The sequence below is a fragment of the Cryptomeria japonica genome, chromosome 10, assembly GCF_030272615.1.
Source record: "Cryptomeria japonica chromosome 10, Sugi_1.0, whole genome shotgun sequence".
NCBI classification, from domain to species: domain Eukaryota; kingdom Viridiplantae; phylum Streptophyta; class Pinopsida; order Cupressales; family Cupressaceae; genus Cryptomeria; species Cryptomeria japonica.
Window position 1 is genome coordinate 761017801 of NC_081414.1, and position 18979 is coordinate 761036779.

An 18979-nucleotide genomic window follows, 5' to 3' on the forward strand; every position below is an offset into this window, starting at 1 on the left:
ACATGTGTGACCCCTTAGGACCACATATTCAGCCATTTTTAACATTAGTGATCCTAAATTTTGGGACATGGCTTAAGGGGATGCAGGCCTAATTGGGACATGTGGCAAGAAAGGGGATCAAACTATTTAATAGGGCATGTAGCTTAAAAGGGGAATGAATTTTAAAATAGGGCATGGCTTAAGGAGACACACATGTGTTCTAATGTACATGCATGACCCCTTAGGACCACATAATATGACCCCTTAGGACACTATATGATCCTATGGGGTCATACATGTACATTGTCCTAGAAGGGGTTGAACGCATGAGTTAGAATGTGTGCATGTGTGTGACGGGCCTTTAGGACCACATTGAGTTCTAAGGGGTCATATGTGATCCTAAGGGGCCACACATGATGTGTTAGAATGCATGTGTGACCCCTTAGGACCACATATGAGCCCTTTTAACATCCTAGTAGTGTATGGCTTATATGTGGTCCTAAGGGGTCACGCATGTGTTCTAACACATGTGTGACCCCTTATAACACAATGTGGTCCTAAAGGCCCATCACACACATGCATGCATTATAACTCATGATATAATATGGACATGGCTTAAGGGGATGCATGCCTAATTGGGGTCACATGTGGCAAGAAAGGGGATCAAACTAAGTAGAACATGTGGCTTAAAAGAGGAATGAAATTGAAAATAGGAGATGGCTTAAGGGGACACATGCATGTGTTCTAGAATGTACTTATGTGACCCCTTAGGACACTATGTGATCCTATGGGGTCATACACATGTACATGGTCCTAGAAGGGGTTGAATGCATGAGTTAGTTCATGCGTGCATGTGTGACGACCCTTTAGGACCACATTGTGTTCTAAGGGGTCATATATGTGATCCTAAGGGGTCACACATGTGTTCTCCTAAGGGGTCACGCATGTGTTAGAACACATGTGTGACCCCTTAGGACCACATATAAGCCATTTTAACATCCTAGTAGTGTATACAATATACCCCAACTACTAGGATGTTAAAAGGGCTCATATGTGGTCCTAAGGGGTCACGCATGTGTTCTAACACATGTGTGACCCCTTAGGATCGTGCATATGACCCCTTAAAACACATTGTGGTCCTAAAGGCCCGTCACACACATGCAAGCGTTCTAACTCATGCTATAATATGGACATGGCTTAAGGGGATGAATGCCTAATTGGGGTCACGTGTGGCAAGAAAGGGGATCAAACTAAATAGGACATCTGGCTTAAAAGAGGAATGAATTTGAAAATAGGAGATGGCTTAAGGGGACACGTGCACGTGTTCTAGAATGTACATGTGTGGCCCCTTAGGACCAAATATGACCCCTTTAGGACACTATGTGATCCTATGGGGTCATACACATGTACATGGTCCTAGAAGGGGTTGAACTCATGAGTTAGTTCATGCGTGCATGTGTGACGACCCTTTAGGACCAAATTGTGTTCTAAGGGGTCATATATGTGATCCTAAGGGGTCACACATGTGTTAGAACACATGTGTGACCCCTTAGGACCACATATGAGCCCTTTTAACATCCTAGTACTTTATACAATATACCCCAACTACTAGGATGTTAAAAGGGCTCATATGTGGTCCTAAGGGGTCACGCATGTGTTCAAACACATGCATGACCCCTTAGGATCACATATGACCCCTTAGAGCACAATGTGGTCCTAAAGGCCTGTCACACATGCACGCATTCTAACCCATGTGTTCAACCCCTTAGGACCATGTACATGTATGACCCCATAGGATCGTGCATGGTATCCTAAGGGGTCATGTATGTGGCCCTAAGGGGTCATGCATTTACATTAGAACGTGCATGTGTGACCCCTTAGGACCACATACATGACCCATTAGGACACTATGCACGATCTTATGGGGTCATATGTGGTTGTAAGGGGTTGAACGCATGTGTTAGAACACATGTGTACATGACCCTTTAGGACCACATATTCAATGACCCCTTGGGATACTAGGATGTTAAAAGGGGTCATATGTGGTGGACTAAGGGGTCACGCATGTGTTAAAACACATGTGTGACCCCTTATGACCAAATATGACCCCTTAGGACGTGATGTGATTCTATGTGGTCATAGGGGGTATGTTGTATACACTGGATGTTAAAAGGGGTCATATGTGGTCCTAAGGGGTCATGTGCATACATGTTAAAACACATGTATGACCCCTTAGGACCAAATATGACCCCTTAGGGCGTGATGTGATCCTATGGGGTCATATATGGTCCTAAGTGGTCGCACATATGTTAGAACACATGTGTGACCCCTTACAGTCCACTGTGATCCTATATGGTCATATTGGGTCATATGGGTCATATGGTCATGTATGTGATCCTATAAGTTTTGGTTTTTCAACATTTTTATTTTCATTTAAGAAGGTTTTGGCTTTGGTTTTTATATGTTTTAGTTAAATTTCTATGTTTTGGTTTTCGCTTTGGTAAATTTTAATAATGTTTTAGTTTCGTTTTTGTTGTAACTTTTTGGTTTTGGTTTTCATTTTGATTTTTTTTTTTTGGTTTTGGTTTCGTTTCAAGGTTTTCAACATTTTTATTAAATTCATTCATCAACCATGAAAAAATAATTTTATAAAAAAATTACTATCATTAAAAACTAGATTAACATTTTTAAAAAATCCTAATCTAATCAATTCATAAAAAAAAAATCATTATCAATAATTAAAAAAATAAATTTCAAACTAAATTTAACTAATTTTTAAACTAAAAATATAATTTTCTAATGAAAAAAATAATTTTTAAACTTAAAATCTATTTTTTTAACAAAATGGATTAATTTTTAAACTAAAAATCTAATTTATCTAAGATTAATTTAAATATGAAATATTGAAAAAAATATGGTATAGGGCGTACCTGGAAGACTTGTTGGCGGCTTGTTGGCAGCTTCTGGGGAGGGCTCCACTCCTTCAATTAGGATCCTGTATGGCAAAAATGAACTCCACTTAAAAAAAAATTATATATTCGAAACGGGATCCCGTTTTAAAATGAAATGGGATCCCATTTCATTTCAACACGGGATCCCGTTTCATTTTAAAATGGAATCTCGTTTGGGATTCTGAGCTCGAGATCCTGGGTCCCACGAGATCTCATTTGGTTTTTCGGCTCGGGATCCCAATTTGTCTCCTATTGACTCCGCCCGATTTGCACATTTTTTCTAAGTCTAAAACTTCCACATTAAGTGGACACAACTTCTTGCACTTACCGAGTGTACAAATAAACATAAATACATATGGGTCGTATTATTTCATAATCCCTTGATTCCCATAGTGGTTGACTCAAGTGTAGTTCACATATACACAAGCTGACTAGCTCATACACATCACATATACATAAGATGACTAGATCCAACATTTGTCATATGTAAATTGTGACTAGCTCCAACATACATAACAAATACATATTAACTTCCACATACATCACATATACAGAATGACTAGCTCCAACATACATTACATATATATAGTGAATAGCTCTAGCATACATCACAAATACACATTGACTAGCTCTAACATACATCACATATACACATTGATAAGCTTCAACATGCATCACATATACACGATGACTAGCTTCAGTATACATCATTAAAACATATCAAGTGGCTCATACACAATGGTTAGCAAACACCTACCCATAGTCCACCCTAGATAGCCAAATTGATTTGGTGCATTGTGCACTACACCATGGTTCTCATTCTTTTTCCAAGTATTCTATACTATCAAGTAATTGGGAAGATAATTTGATGTATCCTATACTATATTGAGGGTGCATCCTCAAGGCAACAAGGTCAAGTATACCAACTGACAATTGGGAAGAGAATTCGGTGTATTCCATACTACACCAAGGTTCCATCCTCCATCCCAAAAATTTCCACAAGTAGTGAACCAACCTAGCTCGATGGATTCCAACTTCAATCACTTATAGCCCACTAGTGGTCTTAGTCTACCCACCTAGGAAGAAATAGTATTCACATACACCACTTGGTGACCTTAGTGATATTTTTGGCTATCTTCTTCACAATCTTGAGTAGCAGAACTTGTTATTACTCACCCTCATGTTATAGGTTACTATTTTCTAACCTTCTTGATACAACAATTATCTTTGGTTATCATTAACTACACAGTAGGGTAACTACCCATACAATCATGACCGTATCATCTCTAGGGTGGCCCTTGGTAACCTTCACCTCTATGAACTAGGTGAATGTTGGATAATCCCTTGTAGTAGCCTAGACATGATCATCGACATGGTCCAATGATTGTTTATCATTGATCAAGCATCCCAAGGTTCAATTTTGTGAGGTTCATACAAAACAAGATTCACAATATCGGTCAAATGGACTTAGATAAGCATACCATAATCAATTGATTTAAGAGTCTATACATAGAGCCCTATAGGTCTAAAGTTGAATTTCACAAACACATAAGAATTACATAGAACCAATATGAGATGGTCTAGACTCAACATTTGCATGGGTAAGTGCACCAAGATGGTGAACAAAAAGGGTGGTATAAATGGTCACTTTTTTCTGAAAACGATTAAACTTGAACTTGGAGGAGCTATTTGAGATTCGGCCACTCAAGCTTTGAAGATACCAAAAGAACAAGAATTGTAGTACTCTGAATCTAGTTTCTAAACTACTAAATTTTTTCAAAAATGGATAAGATTAAGGGGGTCAAATCTTTTATGCACACAAAAGTGTTCCTATTTTTTTCAGCAAAACATAACATAGTGTTTGGTGTGCGCATGAAAAAATGTATAGTTGTATTTAGTAATTTTAAAACCCCTCTCATAGAAAGATATTTAAGATTGAGTACTAGAAGTTGTGTTTTTTTTTTGTTGAGTTTTTTTAATGATTTTTTGAAGTGGACACGCCCTGAAAATCAAATACCTATTCATGCGCATCTCATAACTTGCACTAAAATAATTCAAAAAAAAAAAAAAAAAAATTCAAAGTGTAAAGAATAAATTTTAGAATAATAATATATAATTTTTTTAAAATTTAGATAAATAATTTAAAGTTATTAAAAAATGATACACTTATGTCTCTGAGAAGTCTAGAGACATTGGTAAAAGATTAAAAATTAATATGTTAATGTTGTTCAAATCTAAAAACATTATATAGTTAGAAAGATCATAAACTAAAAATTATATGGTGGTAGTTTTACAAATACCCACTTGATAACATGTAAACATGATGGTGATGAAGTTGAGAAACTAGATTGGAAGAAGAAAACATGTAAAAAGAAGAGAAATGAAGCTCCCAAGCCTAAGGCTAAGTACAAGGCACAACGCATAGGTGTTATTTTAATTAAGAACCCATGCATGTTATTTAAAAAAATGCGTACATGATTTTATGGGAAAAAACATGCACGCATTATAATGCATACGTGTTAGGGTTAGCAAGCAAAACACGTATGTGTTTTGTTCACATTAGGCTAGAAAAAGAACATGGCCTTAGATGCTAATTATTTTGGCCTTCCCTTATTTATTTTTTTATCGAGGTATATACATAAAATATAACATTTAATTATAAGTTATCTTTTATGTATATAATGGCAAGATGTTTGAGAGTGGTTTCAGATCTCTAGGAGTCATAATGCAAATTCTAGATTTTAGGAGATCTTATAATTTTCAGACAATCAGAAATATATCCCTATATTTTCCTCTCTCTCTCTCTCTCTCTCTCTCTCTCTCAACCTACACCTCTCTCCCTCCCTACCTATTTCTCTACCTCTCTCTTTCCTTTTCTCTCTACTTATCTATATCTACCTACCTCTCTTGCACTCCCCTTGTACTCTATTTATCTAAATACCTAGATAGATAGAGAGAGATGGAGAGGGAAAGAGAGAGGTGAGATATATAGAAGTGGAGGGGAGATTTGAAGTGAGGGGGGGAAGGAGAGGTATTCAAAGAGAGAAGGAGAGAGAGAGAGAGAGAGAGAGAGAGAGAGAGAGAGAGAGAGAGAGAGAGAGAGAGAGAGAGAATGGAGAGAAGGGGGTATAGAGTTATGGGAGATAAAAGTACAGAGGAATGGAAGGAGAGGTAGGTAGAGAGAAGGAGAGGAGAGATTAAAAGATAGATAAAGAAAAATAGAGCTCGAGAAGGAGGGAGCAAGCGAGAGAGAGAGAGAGAGAGAGAGAGAGAGAGAGAGAGAGAGAGAGAGAGAGAGAGAGAGAGAGAGAGAGAGAGAGAGAGAGAGAGAGAGAGCAAGATTTATGTAGATGAATATAGGTAGGAAGGGAAGGAGGTAGAAGTATGTGGAGAGAGGGAGAGGGGAGATAGAGGTCATTAGAGAGGGAAAGGGTGAGAATGAGATAAGTAGAGAAGGAGCATGGACAGGTGGGATGGAGAGAAAGGGAGAGACAGAGAGGGAGAGGTATGTAGAGAAAAGATGTAGGGAGGGAGAGGGAGAGAGGAGATATAGATAAGTAGAGAGAGAGAGAGAGAGAGAGAGAGAGAGAGAGAGAGAGAGAGAGAGAGAGAATGTGTGTGAGGTGGGTAGAGAGTAGAGGGGAGATATACAGAAGGGTTAGAGAGATATGTTTAAAGCTTGGGGAGAGAGGAGAGCATGATATAGAGAGATGGGGGAGAGAAGGGGAAACGGAGAGTGATAGGGAGAGAGATAGGTCTAGAGGTAAAGGGAGACAAAGATAGTGAAATAGAGATAGAGAGAGAATGATAATAGGAGCTTAGAGATTACTGAAATTCGACTAAATTTGAGAAATTATAAGATCTAGAGCTTGGGGAGAGAGGAGAGAGTGAGATAGAGAGAGATAGAGATGGAGGAAAAGGAGATCGGAAAATAGATAAGTCTAAATCTTTGGGGAGACAAAGAGCATGATATAGAGAGATAGAAAGAGAATGATGATATAAGCCCATTGATTACTGAAATTTGACTATCTGAAAAACTTATAAGATCTCCTAAAATCCAGAATCTACATAATGACTCCTAGAGATCTTAAAGCACTCTCAAACATTCTACCAATATATACATAAAAAAACTAAGGGAAGGCCAAAGGAATTAGCATCTAAGGCCATGTTCCTTTTCTAGCTTAATGTAAGTAAAACAAATACGTGTTTTTCTTGCTAACAATATGTAACACGTATGGGTTATAACATGTGTGTATTTTTCTCTCATTAAAGAACATATGTGTTTTTATTTTAAATAGCATGTACGCATTTTTAATTAAAAGAACACATACATGTTTGGCTAGAATTTTCCAAGCCTTAACACGTACGTGGTTTTGAATTTATCAAAAACATTCATATGTTTTGTCTGTTTTAGGCAAATTTGTTGCTAGTGGCCACTTTTTTGTTCACCAGCTTGGTGCACATACCCACATGTAGATAGATACTAACTGTAAATTAATCGAATCTATTAACTTTATTTAGTTTATTATTTAGAAACACAATAAGTATTGAGTTTGATTTATAAAGTTTTCTTAACTCATTCCTAACCATCTAATACCCATTTCAACTTTGACTAAAGCTTGCAAAGAGAGAAGGTAAAATAGATTTTGAACGATCCCAAACTTGGGAGTTATCCCCCATATGGATTTACATCATAGGGTCATCCTTCAGCCAAGGACAATCCAAATAGGATCGGAGTCAAACATAGTTCTCCTTGCCTAGTTCTCAAATGACTCATACACATAGGTTCCCAAGTTTCCATTTTATCAACATTAGGGCTAAGCTTCTTACCCAACGTGATCTTACATTGATTCACACAAATTCATAGGAGAGCACTTCCATTTGAAATTCACATAATAGGTTCAATTTTGAGGTTCTTAAATATTAAAGAGTTAGTAGATATCTTGTATTCGTCTAAAAATCTTTACACTAATTGTGGCTCTCATGCCATGCCTTTACCCTCCTCTTTTCATAGATCCCATGGATTTTTTATAACTGTAACTCCTTATTTTCTTCTCCTATCGTGGCTCTCATACCCATGCCTTTACTCTACATCCCCCTTCCAATATTATTTAGTTTATATCCTATGTCTAATGGTATTTTTCTGAGGATGTGAAAATATGTATCTAAAACTTGGCTTTAAGGGTGCTACTTTTGAATACCCCAAAGGAACAGGCCCCCGTGCACTCCCCTAGAATAAAATGGACTCCAAAACCAATTGCAAAAAAATCCAAATAATAGACCTTTAACAAGATCGAGCTCCGTAACTAAAACCAATACCATTTAAATATTTTAGACCATTTTCCCATTACTAAGATTCAAATTCCAATTGAAACCTCCTAGGAGTTGGATAAAGAATTGTATATCTTCCTGGGGCTTACTTTACCAAAAATTTTATCATCCCACCATTTCAACTTATCAAATATGCCAATCTCAAAATTGAATTAGACTAATTATGATAGGATCTCCTAAGCATTGAGTATGTTTCCTTGTGAGTATGAGGCAAGTCATACTTAGTGTTGAGACTAACCCAATATTCATGTTGATTGTCATTCATAATGTTTCCAAAGTCTTTCACAACTCTACTATCATAGTTCTTTTCAACACCCTTGCAAGAGAGAAGGATTTAATTTTCCACCACATTGATCTAAAGATGTGCAACTTACCACTCTCCTTGTCATAAAATTTATTTCCTTTAATAATTCTTTTGACTATCTTCCAAGCCTTCCACGATACTCTTAAAAAAATTAGAGCTAAAAAGGGATGTGTGAAATCAAACAAAATCCTTCCACTTTTTGGCGTGTCTAGGAACAACCACCTAAATGTTATTTCTCAATAGGAATTTATAGGGCTCATTCCCACTGTGAAATGCATTTAATAATTCATATTACTACAAGTGAAATGAATTGCATTTTCAAATCATTCAAGACAATGCCAATGCCTCCACATTCTCTAAGACAAAACCAATCCTATTTAACAACATTTATTTTCTTCTTTCCTTTTTCATTATACCAGACAAGTCTCTTGATGCATTTCTTAATTTAATTAACTTAATACAATGAAAGAGAGTATAGTTCCAAGGAAATAGAGGATTTTTGCAAGAAACTAAGGATGAAGAGGGGATTAATAGTTTGATACAACCCACACTATAAGGGTTGCCAAAGCCATGATTCATGACTTGAACTTGTGGATGTTTTTTTTGGGTGGAAGAATGTTTTACAATAGTTTATATTTGGAACTTATGTCTTCATACTATTTTGGAGTACAACGCACTAGAAGTGAAATTCAATGGAGTGAAGCTTAAGGGGATTCATTTTTGCATCTTTGATTGTCTAGTTTACATACATATACTTGTAGATAAGAAAACAAATTATTTGGAACCTTCCAGTAGAAACAGTTTATTTGTGGATTACAATGAGACTTCAAAGGCCTATAGTCTTTATTTCAAAGTGGGGGATGGTACTAGTTAGTACGAATGTAAATTTCAAAGAAGACTTTGCATCCATTAAGACAACTGAGATCTTTCTAGTGATATAGAATGAGTAGAAAGCTCTGAAGGTTGGACATAGGTCTCTAAAGACACTAGTGGCTTCCAACTCAAGATAACATCCTTTAGATGAGGTAATTAGACCCTTTATTTCTATCACAAGACCTTAATGGTTCACATGGACATTGAGGGAAATTAGTGGCTCCTCTCAAGATGATGAATCTATGCCAAACCCAACCCTACTAAATCTCATAGGCTTCACACTAGTATAAGGCTGGGAGATATATTTAGGAAGACCTTTCTTCTACATTTGTACAACAACCCATGAAAAATTATCCAAGCTATGTGCGCAAAAGGAACATGGAATGACAAGGCAAATAAGTCAAATGTCAAACCACCACCATATGAGTAGGTTGAAGCTAAATTGAAGTCAAAGGCATTGCAAATTGAGTGACAAGAACAAGAAGTGGACAAAACTCTCCAATGGAAGTTGATGGAGCAATTGGGAAAAGATCTGCTAGTCACTCCAAAGGCTCAAGAACCAACACCTTAAGAAGACTAGGCATGTTTAGAGGATCCATATTCACTATAATTGTGCATCACTTTAATTTATTTTGATAGGTTGTTTGGGTTGTCCCATGGCTCATGGTGTTTGCTTTGCCTGCCAATTCACTGATTTATTGTACGAGTTCAAGCACTTTCAATCTCACTTTTATCAATACCAAACATAACCCCAAGTGTTATTGACATCCTCCATGATACTATACACAAACATATTGGCAACCTAACACCTGGCAACCTAACACCCACCCATGACGAAAGGAAAATCAAGTTGGTTAATCATTTCCAATATTTATTCATGTTTTTGTGAGGTCTAGTGCCCACAAGATCTCATGCACCCGTAATTGATAGCATCAACCACAAGGGAACCCTAAATAGATTGCAGCACTCACAAATCAACTCGTATATTACACTTAGAAGAGGGCACACTCGCGCAATATAAGCAAAAAGATCTCAAGGAAAAAGATGAGCAACAGTAAATGAAAGATAACACAAGTGGTGAACCAGATTGACACTCCCAAAGTTGATTGTCTTTAAGCATCAACCACAAGTGTACACACTAGAGATTGCAGCACTCAAATCAACTAAAATAGTTTTTCAAGCCCTCCAACAATGCGTCCGAGCCCTAGCAACAAGATATTAGGATGACGTATAAGCAACAAAAATCATAAGATGGTCACCAATGAGAACCTACCGACCATCATATGGCATGAGAGGAATATGCTATTAACTAACTGATCACCAAAGACTAACCTTCTAAAGGTACACTTGTCATCCATTAAAGGCGTCCTAACTAGAACATCATAATGTAAGGGATTTTCTGGAATTGAATAGCAGAAGAGTTAATTTCGCATTACTCCCTTAGCCATTCTAGGCAAAGTAGGCGATACACGCATCAGAAACAATTGGGCAATTCAACTTTAACATGTAAAATCCCATTCTGCTTGTAAGCATTTGACTTTTTAAATTTTCCAGGCACATTACTGTACATAATACAAGACCTCATTCCAGATGACCGTACGCAAGTATAAAACCACATTCCCAATGAAAGGAGTATTTGTGCTAAATGTGGGGGCGTCTATGCCTGACAACCCAAGATGGAATCCGTGTCAGGTTACTTTATGTGGAACTACTAGATCTACAGTATTATGGAATCCATGGAAGTCTACTGTATATCTCCAATAATATGGAATCAATGGGAAGCAAACCCCATTCCACATAACTGTACACAAAAATAAAACCGCACTCCCAGTGAATGGAGCATTTGTGCTGCATGTGGGGGGGTGTCTATGCCTGACAAACCAAGATGGAATCCGTGTCAGGTTACTGGATCTATTTATGTGGAACTACTAGATATACTGTATTATGGAATCCATGGAAGTCTACTGTTTATCTCCAATAATATGGAATCAGTGGGAAGCAAACCCCAATCCACATACACAAATATAAAACCACGCTCCCAGTGAATGGAACATTTGTGCTGCATGTGGGTGCGTCTATGCCTGACAAACCAAGATGGAATCCGTGCAGGTTACAGGACCTGTTATGTGGATCTACTGTACTATGAAATCCATTGAAAACTACTCTGCATCTACAATAATATGGAATCCAATGTAGGCTGCTGGATTTCCTGTAATATATGTGTTGTAATATATGTGTTATGGAGTGAATCATGTATGATTGTTACTCATTTGTTTTAGCTTTATGTTATGTTACAACAGTTTTTGGTTTATGCATAACAGTAAAGATATTGTTGTTAAAAAGATTTGAAGTACTGATTCACCCCTCCCCTCTCAGTACTTCAAATCTTTTTAACAACAATATCTTCATGGCCCTGCTTGATGATCGAATTACACCATTCTACATTTTTCTTTGACACGTACAACACATTGTCATCCAAGTTCTCCATCAGTTTCTCAGCCAGGAATTTCATTACTCCATACTTCTGAATATCTTTCATTTGTGCTAGGGGGGATAAATTGGAAATCAGTAATGCTATATTCAGAACTATAAGTATTAAATCACTTTATAATACTAACTAACTATGGATTATGATAGGGGTGTGATTTGCCTAAAGGAAAGAGGCGATTATGGAGGGATATGTGTGGTATCCTTTGGGAGTGCAACCTATCATATTCCATGGAAAACCTACATTTTCAGAACTTGCAGTGTAAATTAAATAACTAACTAATACCTATCATTCTTAAGCAAATTAATTTTGACATCTTTTGAATCTGAATTCAAACACATCAAATTCAATATCAGAATGACATACACATTTTACAACAATAAACACAAAATTGCCAACACCAACAAATTTCAATATACTAACCCATAAACAATATCAAAAAATACACAAAAGAGTATATAAGAGACCAGTATAATAAAATAATTAAATTTTTTGCAGAATTAATATGGTACAAAAATAACACAAACATAATCTATCAGAAAAGAAAGCAAACAATCATAAGAACTTTTTTGAAATGGTGAAAAGAATGTCAATGTAACATAAATTGTATAGTAGACATACAAAGTTTATGTCTAGCATACAATTTATTCCATGTTAGATGAATGGAAAATTTAAACAATACTAGACATTTGTAAATCTTTTACAACTAATTACATGCTTCTTTCTGGACCAAATTTGACTTAATCATTTGACATTATATAGAAAGCAATCTTACAAATTCATGCCACAGAAACATGTCATGAAAATGGAAAAGTTGTTTTAAAATCATATATACCATCACTAAACACTAGACCCTTCTTGTCCAGTCAGTAACATGTCAACCCATTTCCCTCTGCTAGAATTAAAAGAATACTGTGATACTCCAAATTAAATGCAAAATTGAAACATTATTGCCAGAGTACAAAATCAAAGAAATAACAAAAGTGGAACTGTATATCCAAAAAATCAGATCATCTACCACATATAATAGAAATACTAAACTAACGAGTACACTGCTCCTCAACCTCTTCGGAACAAAAGTGTCCTACAACTACGTCCCTAAATTTATGTAAACTACAGTTCCCAATACATGAATTACCCCGGAAATTTGAATTGGACTACCACCATCTTCTTGTACAAAACATGTACTTGCAAATCTGTGGCCATGCAGTTAAAACTAGAAATCCATAAATCAATTGCTGTATTATCAATACACCTGTACATTATTACCATTTATGGTTCCTGCCGGTACTGTTCCTTCAGTGCCTGTAAATTGAGAAGAATTGTCCACAGACACATTATAATTTGGCACGAAAGCTGTATTAGCCACCACACCTGGTGGAGTAGGCTCAGCATAAGTCTGTGTATTGGAGAATGTGTTAGCAGAATAGGTAGCTGAGTTTGCATATCCTGTTGTATCTGCATAGCCTGCTGGGTTGGGATATGTTGGTGGAGGACCATTATTATACATTACAGGAGCACTTTGCATGGGAACTTCATTTGTCATGGATCTGTTTGGCTGACGAAGATTATTTGGGGGTCGCAAGTCACTTTCTCCATGAGCAAAATGACATTTGTCTCCAAAGCGGCAACCTTCAGGAGTGTTGAAACGGTTGCACAGTCGAGTTTTATAACCATTAACAGTCACACTGGGATCTGCAGATGGTCCAGGCTGTTTCCTTGGTGGTGGCATCACATTGTTAGGCATAGTTTGAACAGGAGCCAGACCAAGAGCGCTGATTCCTCCTGGCACATGATGCAAAAAATGGCAACTTTCACCATATGGACATCCAGATGTGCTGTAACAAGGAGCATGAAAGATGGCAAATTCAGTGACCAATTCTACAATATATCTCAAACTTAATTATGCCATAAAAGAAATGCAACTCAATATATATAAAGAATAAACAAGTTACTGGATACCAGATATTGGTGTACATAATGATAACCAAAAGAATGAGATAAACAGGTTGAAACAAAATTGCTCCTCACGATAGTTGTATGGTGACACAACCAACCTGGATACATGTTTTCTGCAGCTTGCATTCATCTTAGGACAGTTTATTAAATATTTATTTTCATTAAAAAATAATATATTATGATTTGATTGGCTTCTTAATAAATTAAGAGCTTAAGACTACTTATATTGTTTTGCATTTTTTTCTTTTGTGTTAGAGCTCAATATCCCAAAGGGAACCTCAAAAAAAACTAATTGTTTTATCCACCTGATTCCATCAGAATATGTTTGTTTAGGTTCCACTCAAAGAAGCTCTCCCAATTTTCACTTAAAGACACTATTCTTTTAAATTATACCAAATGAAGAAAAGTTAATTCTTTTAGGTTCTTTAAATGAAGAAAACTTGTTCTTTTAGTTCCTGCTTAAAGAACACATTTGATTAGGCTTCACTTAAAGAAGGAAAACTATTCTATTAGTTCCCACTTAAAGAAGCTGTTCTTTTACGTTCCACTTAATGAAGCGGATACTTTGGGCACTACCAGACCATGTACCTGATATCAATCATCAGAACTTCAACACAGTCTGACACATGAATCACAGAATAAATCACTTGCCACTGAAAGCTGATCTCAAAGTAATACTGCTGCCTTCAGAGATTTGCTACACCTGAAAGACAAAATACTAGTACAGTTCAAGCTCTTTGGACTTTCTATATCTTCCTTTTTATGCCTTTAATTTAGGGTGTTTAGCAGGGTCTCCAGGTTATGCATGTGTGTCAAATATGAACATCGACTACAAACTGCAAGATCTATGTAGAGGAAAACAAAAACGAACCTGAAAAACTTCATACAAGGTTTTGTCTTGTTTCCAGATGGAGGCATTTGATGACCCAGCTCCCTGTCATCTGAGAAAAAGTCATATAAAATTTGATTATCATCTATACATGTTTATAAAAAGTAAGCAAGCACATGGATTCAGGAGGTTGATAAAGTTACAAGAAAATCTTCAGACAAATAGAATAAACATGATAAAAATTGTGCCACAACCACAAGTTCTATCATGGTACTTCAGTCAAGCACACATTTCCTTCTCTACCTACCTAGGATGCTAATACCAAATATATAAATCAATACAGAAACCAAGGCAACCAAAGTTCCTTGTCAGTTATTAAAAAAAATCAGCATGCAGTAAAAAGGAAGTTTCAAATTTCAGAAGGTTCATTTTGGTTTCCTAATGTATCATTCCATCCCTAAACAATTTCTTTACACATGAAATTTTCAAGCCAGAATCCTGATTATAAGTAACAAAAATTTAAGTTACGTTATGCCTGAAAGTTTCTTATGAAATACTTCATGAAAGTGGTATGTATACCAATGCACACCGATGCATATTCAAAATTCTTGATTGCATGAGGAAAATCAGTAATCAGAGAATCAATCCCCTCAATGATGCTCAATTTTGCATTAAAAAAATAAAAGCACAGTTCAGTGGGTAAGAAGCAAATGCCTAAAAGATAAAACTTCCAAACAAGTAACTCCATACAAACATTACATGATATACATAACAAAGAGCATGTTGATAAACAAACACAAATAAGCCACCGGAATGCAGTCTTTGTGAATGCCCTGCAAATTTGCAATCTTACTGACTCTTATTATCTAGTTGTGTGTATTATCGCAGATTCTCTTAACGGATTCTATATTCCAAATCCCAAACTATCGTGAAAATTAATAATGCCATGCAGCCCCTTTCAACAGTTAAACCGTGAAATACAAGTTGGAAAACTTGACAATATAATCCAAGTTCTAAGCCTATCAAGTTTACATTTTTAGTACACTTGTTTATGTAAATTAAATGCTAGTAGACATAAACATTCACAATGTTTAATACAAAGGCAACAAAAAATAGACATGTCATATATGCCCCTCATCTTAGGGGAGCTTTCATGTTACAAATCTGGAATCATTTGTAAGGGAATCAACAGAAAGATTAGCAATTGTCACTACCAGGACTTTCACCTGATAACCAGGACTTCCAAGAGGTCACACACATAAAACTACTCCACTTCAGGGATGCTTATCCATGGCATTTTCCAAAAAAATCAAGTGCACTTGATTTTCCTAGAGTGATGAGAAACGGGTTATCCAAGAAATGACAGAAATACTAAATAACCCTTGCAAAAGAAAAACTAAAAAGCCTACACATTGCTTGATAAAGGCTCATGTAAATTCTAAAGCATAAATAGATTATGTCTGGCAGGCATCTGGAAATAATAGATAATCAACAAATAGAACATCAAACTACATATGACAAAACAGTTTTCTTTAAAATACAGAAAGATTGCATCATGTAATGAACCTCTCAGTGCATTACAGACAAGCATTTAATAGATTGTTAAATGAGATAAACAAGTTCCAAAATATCATACACGCTTAGATTCCTTAAAGAGATGTGAAACGGGTTACGAAGGAATTGCTAAGAAATACTAAATACCCCTTGCAAAAACAAAAAATTCTGAAAAAGTATACAATTAGCTTGATAAGGTTCATGGGAGTTCTAAAGCATAGATAAACTATGTCAGGTAGGCATCCAGCAACAATAGATAATCAAAGGTTAGGTTATCAGACTAGAGGTGAAAAAAAGGTTTTCTAAAAACCCTAGAAAGATTGCATCATGCAATGAATATATCAGTGGTTTGAAGAAAGGCATTTAATAAATTGCGGAATGCGATGTACAAATTGCCAAAGACTCGAGGGCTACTATAATCTCTGAGAGTTGTTCAGTAATTTAAAGGCAGCCATTTAATTAAATTCCTAAATGGGAAAAATAGTTATCCAAAGCTCTAGGAACGCTGAACGTTTGAGAGTATATCACTAAGTTAAAAACATGTTCAATCCTCGAAGGTGAAAATAACCTCATAAAGCCCTGCAATCCGTGACCCAAAAACAGGGATAAAAGCTCAATTTCAAACACGTCAAAAAATTAACTAACAGAATAATGAAGCAGAAGAACTACCTGTAGGACCATGTTTGAAGCGGCAGTTAACACCGTATGGACACCCATCTGGAGTATTATAGCGCCTGCACTCCATATCACCACTTCCATTATAACCTTGATTCTGCTGTTGAAATCCCCCTCCAACGAAATCCCCCCCATTATTCTCATATGACCCTGGCCCACCCATGTATGGCCCTGCAGTAACCGGAGGGAAAGAAGAACCCATGCTAGGAGCCACCTCATTAACTCCCTGGTTTGGGTTAGGGTTTGGGTTTGGAATATAATTGTTGATCCCAGGGCCAGGGTTAGGGTTCGGACTAGGGTTAGGGTTAGAACCAGTACTGTAATTATTTACCCCGGCAGCAAGATTATTAACCCCAGGAGTCCATGATAAGCCATTTCCTGCTGCATTTCCTGTGTCGTAGCCTCGGGGCTTCTTCATCATAGGCTCGAAGGAATCCATCCTATTCGAAAGGAAAAAGAAAAACCCAGAAAAAACTTCTGTCAAAGAAAAACCCAGATGAATTTTCAATGCCAAAGAAAAACCCGGAGTGTTTTTCTCTGTAAGAACAAAAACCCTTATCAGCTCTTTCAAAACGCTTTTCGGATTCAGTGATAAAAAGCGATTGGTTAGAAGGGTTTGGTCGAAAATATATTAAACGGGTAAAATGGCAAAATCCCAACTGACCAACAAGTAAAATAGCGAAGTGTAAACAAGATTGGAAGATGTTTTCTCTATCAACAAGCTCGGCCAGAATAGGTTAAAAAATGGTGATAGTTGGGACCAATACTATCAGGTAATGAAGTAATTGTTTGAAGCTCTGAAGCTTTGGAGCTGGACTGATGCTGACGTATAGAGGAGCAAGGTGCACGGCATATGAATTTAACTCTGAGATTTGGATAATGTTTGCAATATTTATTTTGAATTGCCTAAAGTTGGCTCAAACAACTGTGGTATGTCAAGGTGCACATACACTCCAAACAATCGGGATTAAATCTACATTATTGTCTCTGGATATTTGAGCTCTTTAATTAGGGAATGTTTAGTTTTTTAATGAAGAATTTGTTATTTATAACAAAATAATTATTGTTTTTCTTCAAAAATATAGATGAAAATGGGATTGCATTTTTAAGTTTTGTAATAAATGTTGGGGATGAGGTCCTGAGTTCATAGGTCCATTCAAAAGAATTTATCTCCATTTTAAAAAAAAATTAAAAAAAATTGTATAAATTATCTTAGTTCTTTTGATTTGCCTACGAATGTGGCATGTCCTTCTTAGCTTGAAGTTGTGGTCTTTATAATCAACTTGTTGACTAATAAGTCTAATGAATTAAGGAATTGGGTCAACATAACCTCAAGATCTTAAAATTGTTCTTAATTGAGCTCAATAAAACAAAGTTGAAGTCATTGTTCTTGGCCAAACGATGTTACTAAGGAGGTGGGAAAACTAAAAAAGGGAATTTTAAAACGAGATGAAAAATGGAGATGGTAGAGAAGGGCTTTGAGAAAAATCGATACAAATTGGAGGAGATTGGTGGATTTCAACAAGGCATCCATCAAAAGTATTGAAATGTTGTAATGAATTTAAGATCTAATTCACACATGATTAGGTTGGACCCAACATGAGAAAATAGGGGATGATGGCCAAGGAGATGCAAAAGGAAAATACAATTAATGTTGTTGTGATGGACAAGCACCTTAAAGTGTTGCAAGAGGAGTAAGATGCTTCCATTGCTCTCAATCAAGTCAAGTTGCCTTATGGGTTTTGTTGTGGTCTATTTTTTTTAGGCTCTTTCTTTATTTTGAGTTGATCTTTTGGACCTTATTGTTAGTATTTTGTTATATTGTTCTTATTGTCTACTTGTATTTGGGTTGTTTTGTTCTAACTTTCTCAGTTGCTTCTATACAGGGGTTGAGGCCCTTTCAAAAACCTCCCACTTACCTTTTATCAAAATGAGAGTATTAAAAGAACAAAATTAATATACAAAATAAATTTTATCTCAAAATTGATTAAAAAAACTTGTAGATTGAGGGTTTTGATCATCAAAGTTATCCTAGC

The 18979-nt window shown here is 36.2% G+C and overlaps 1 protein-coding gene across 1 annotated transcript; it reads right to left on the reverse strand.

The window, feature by feature from the left end:
- Positions 1 to 12853: 12853 nt before the first annotated feature.
- LOC131030722 (uncharacterized) lies at positions 12854 to 17904 on the reverse strand. The gene is made up of 3 exons (XM_057961616.2): positions 16938 to 17904; positions 14757 to 14826; positions 12854 to 13764 (listed from the first exon to the last, which is right to left on the reverse strand). Exons 1-3 carry the CDS (start codon positions 17380 to 17382, stop codon positions 13173 to 13175), a joined length of 1107 nt encoding a protein of 368 aa, XP_057817599.1. The 5' UTR covers positions 17383 to 17904; the 3' UTR covers positions 12854 to 13172.
- Between the last annotated feature and the right edge of the window lie 1075 nt (positions 17905 to 18979).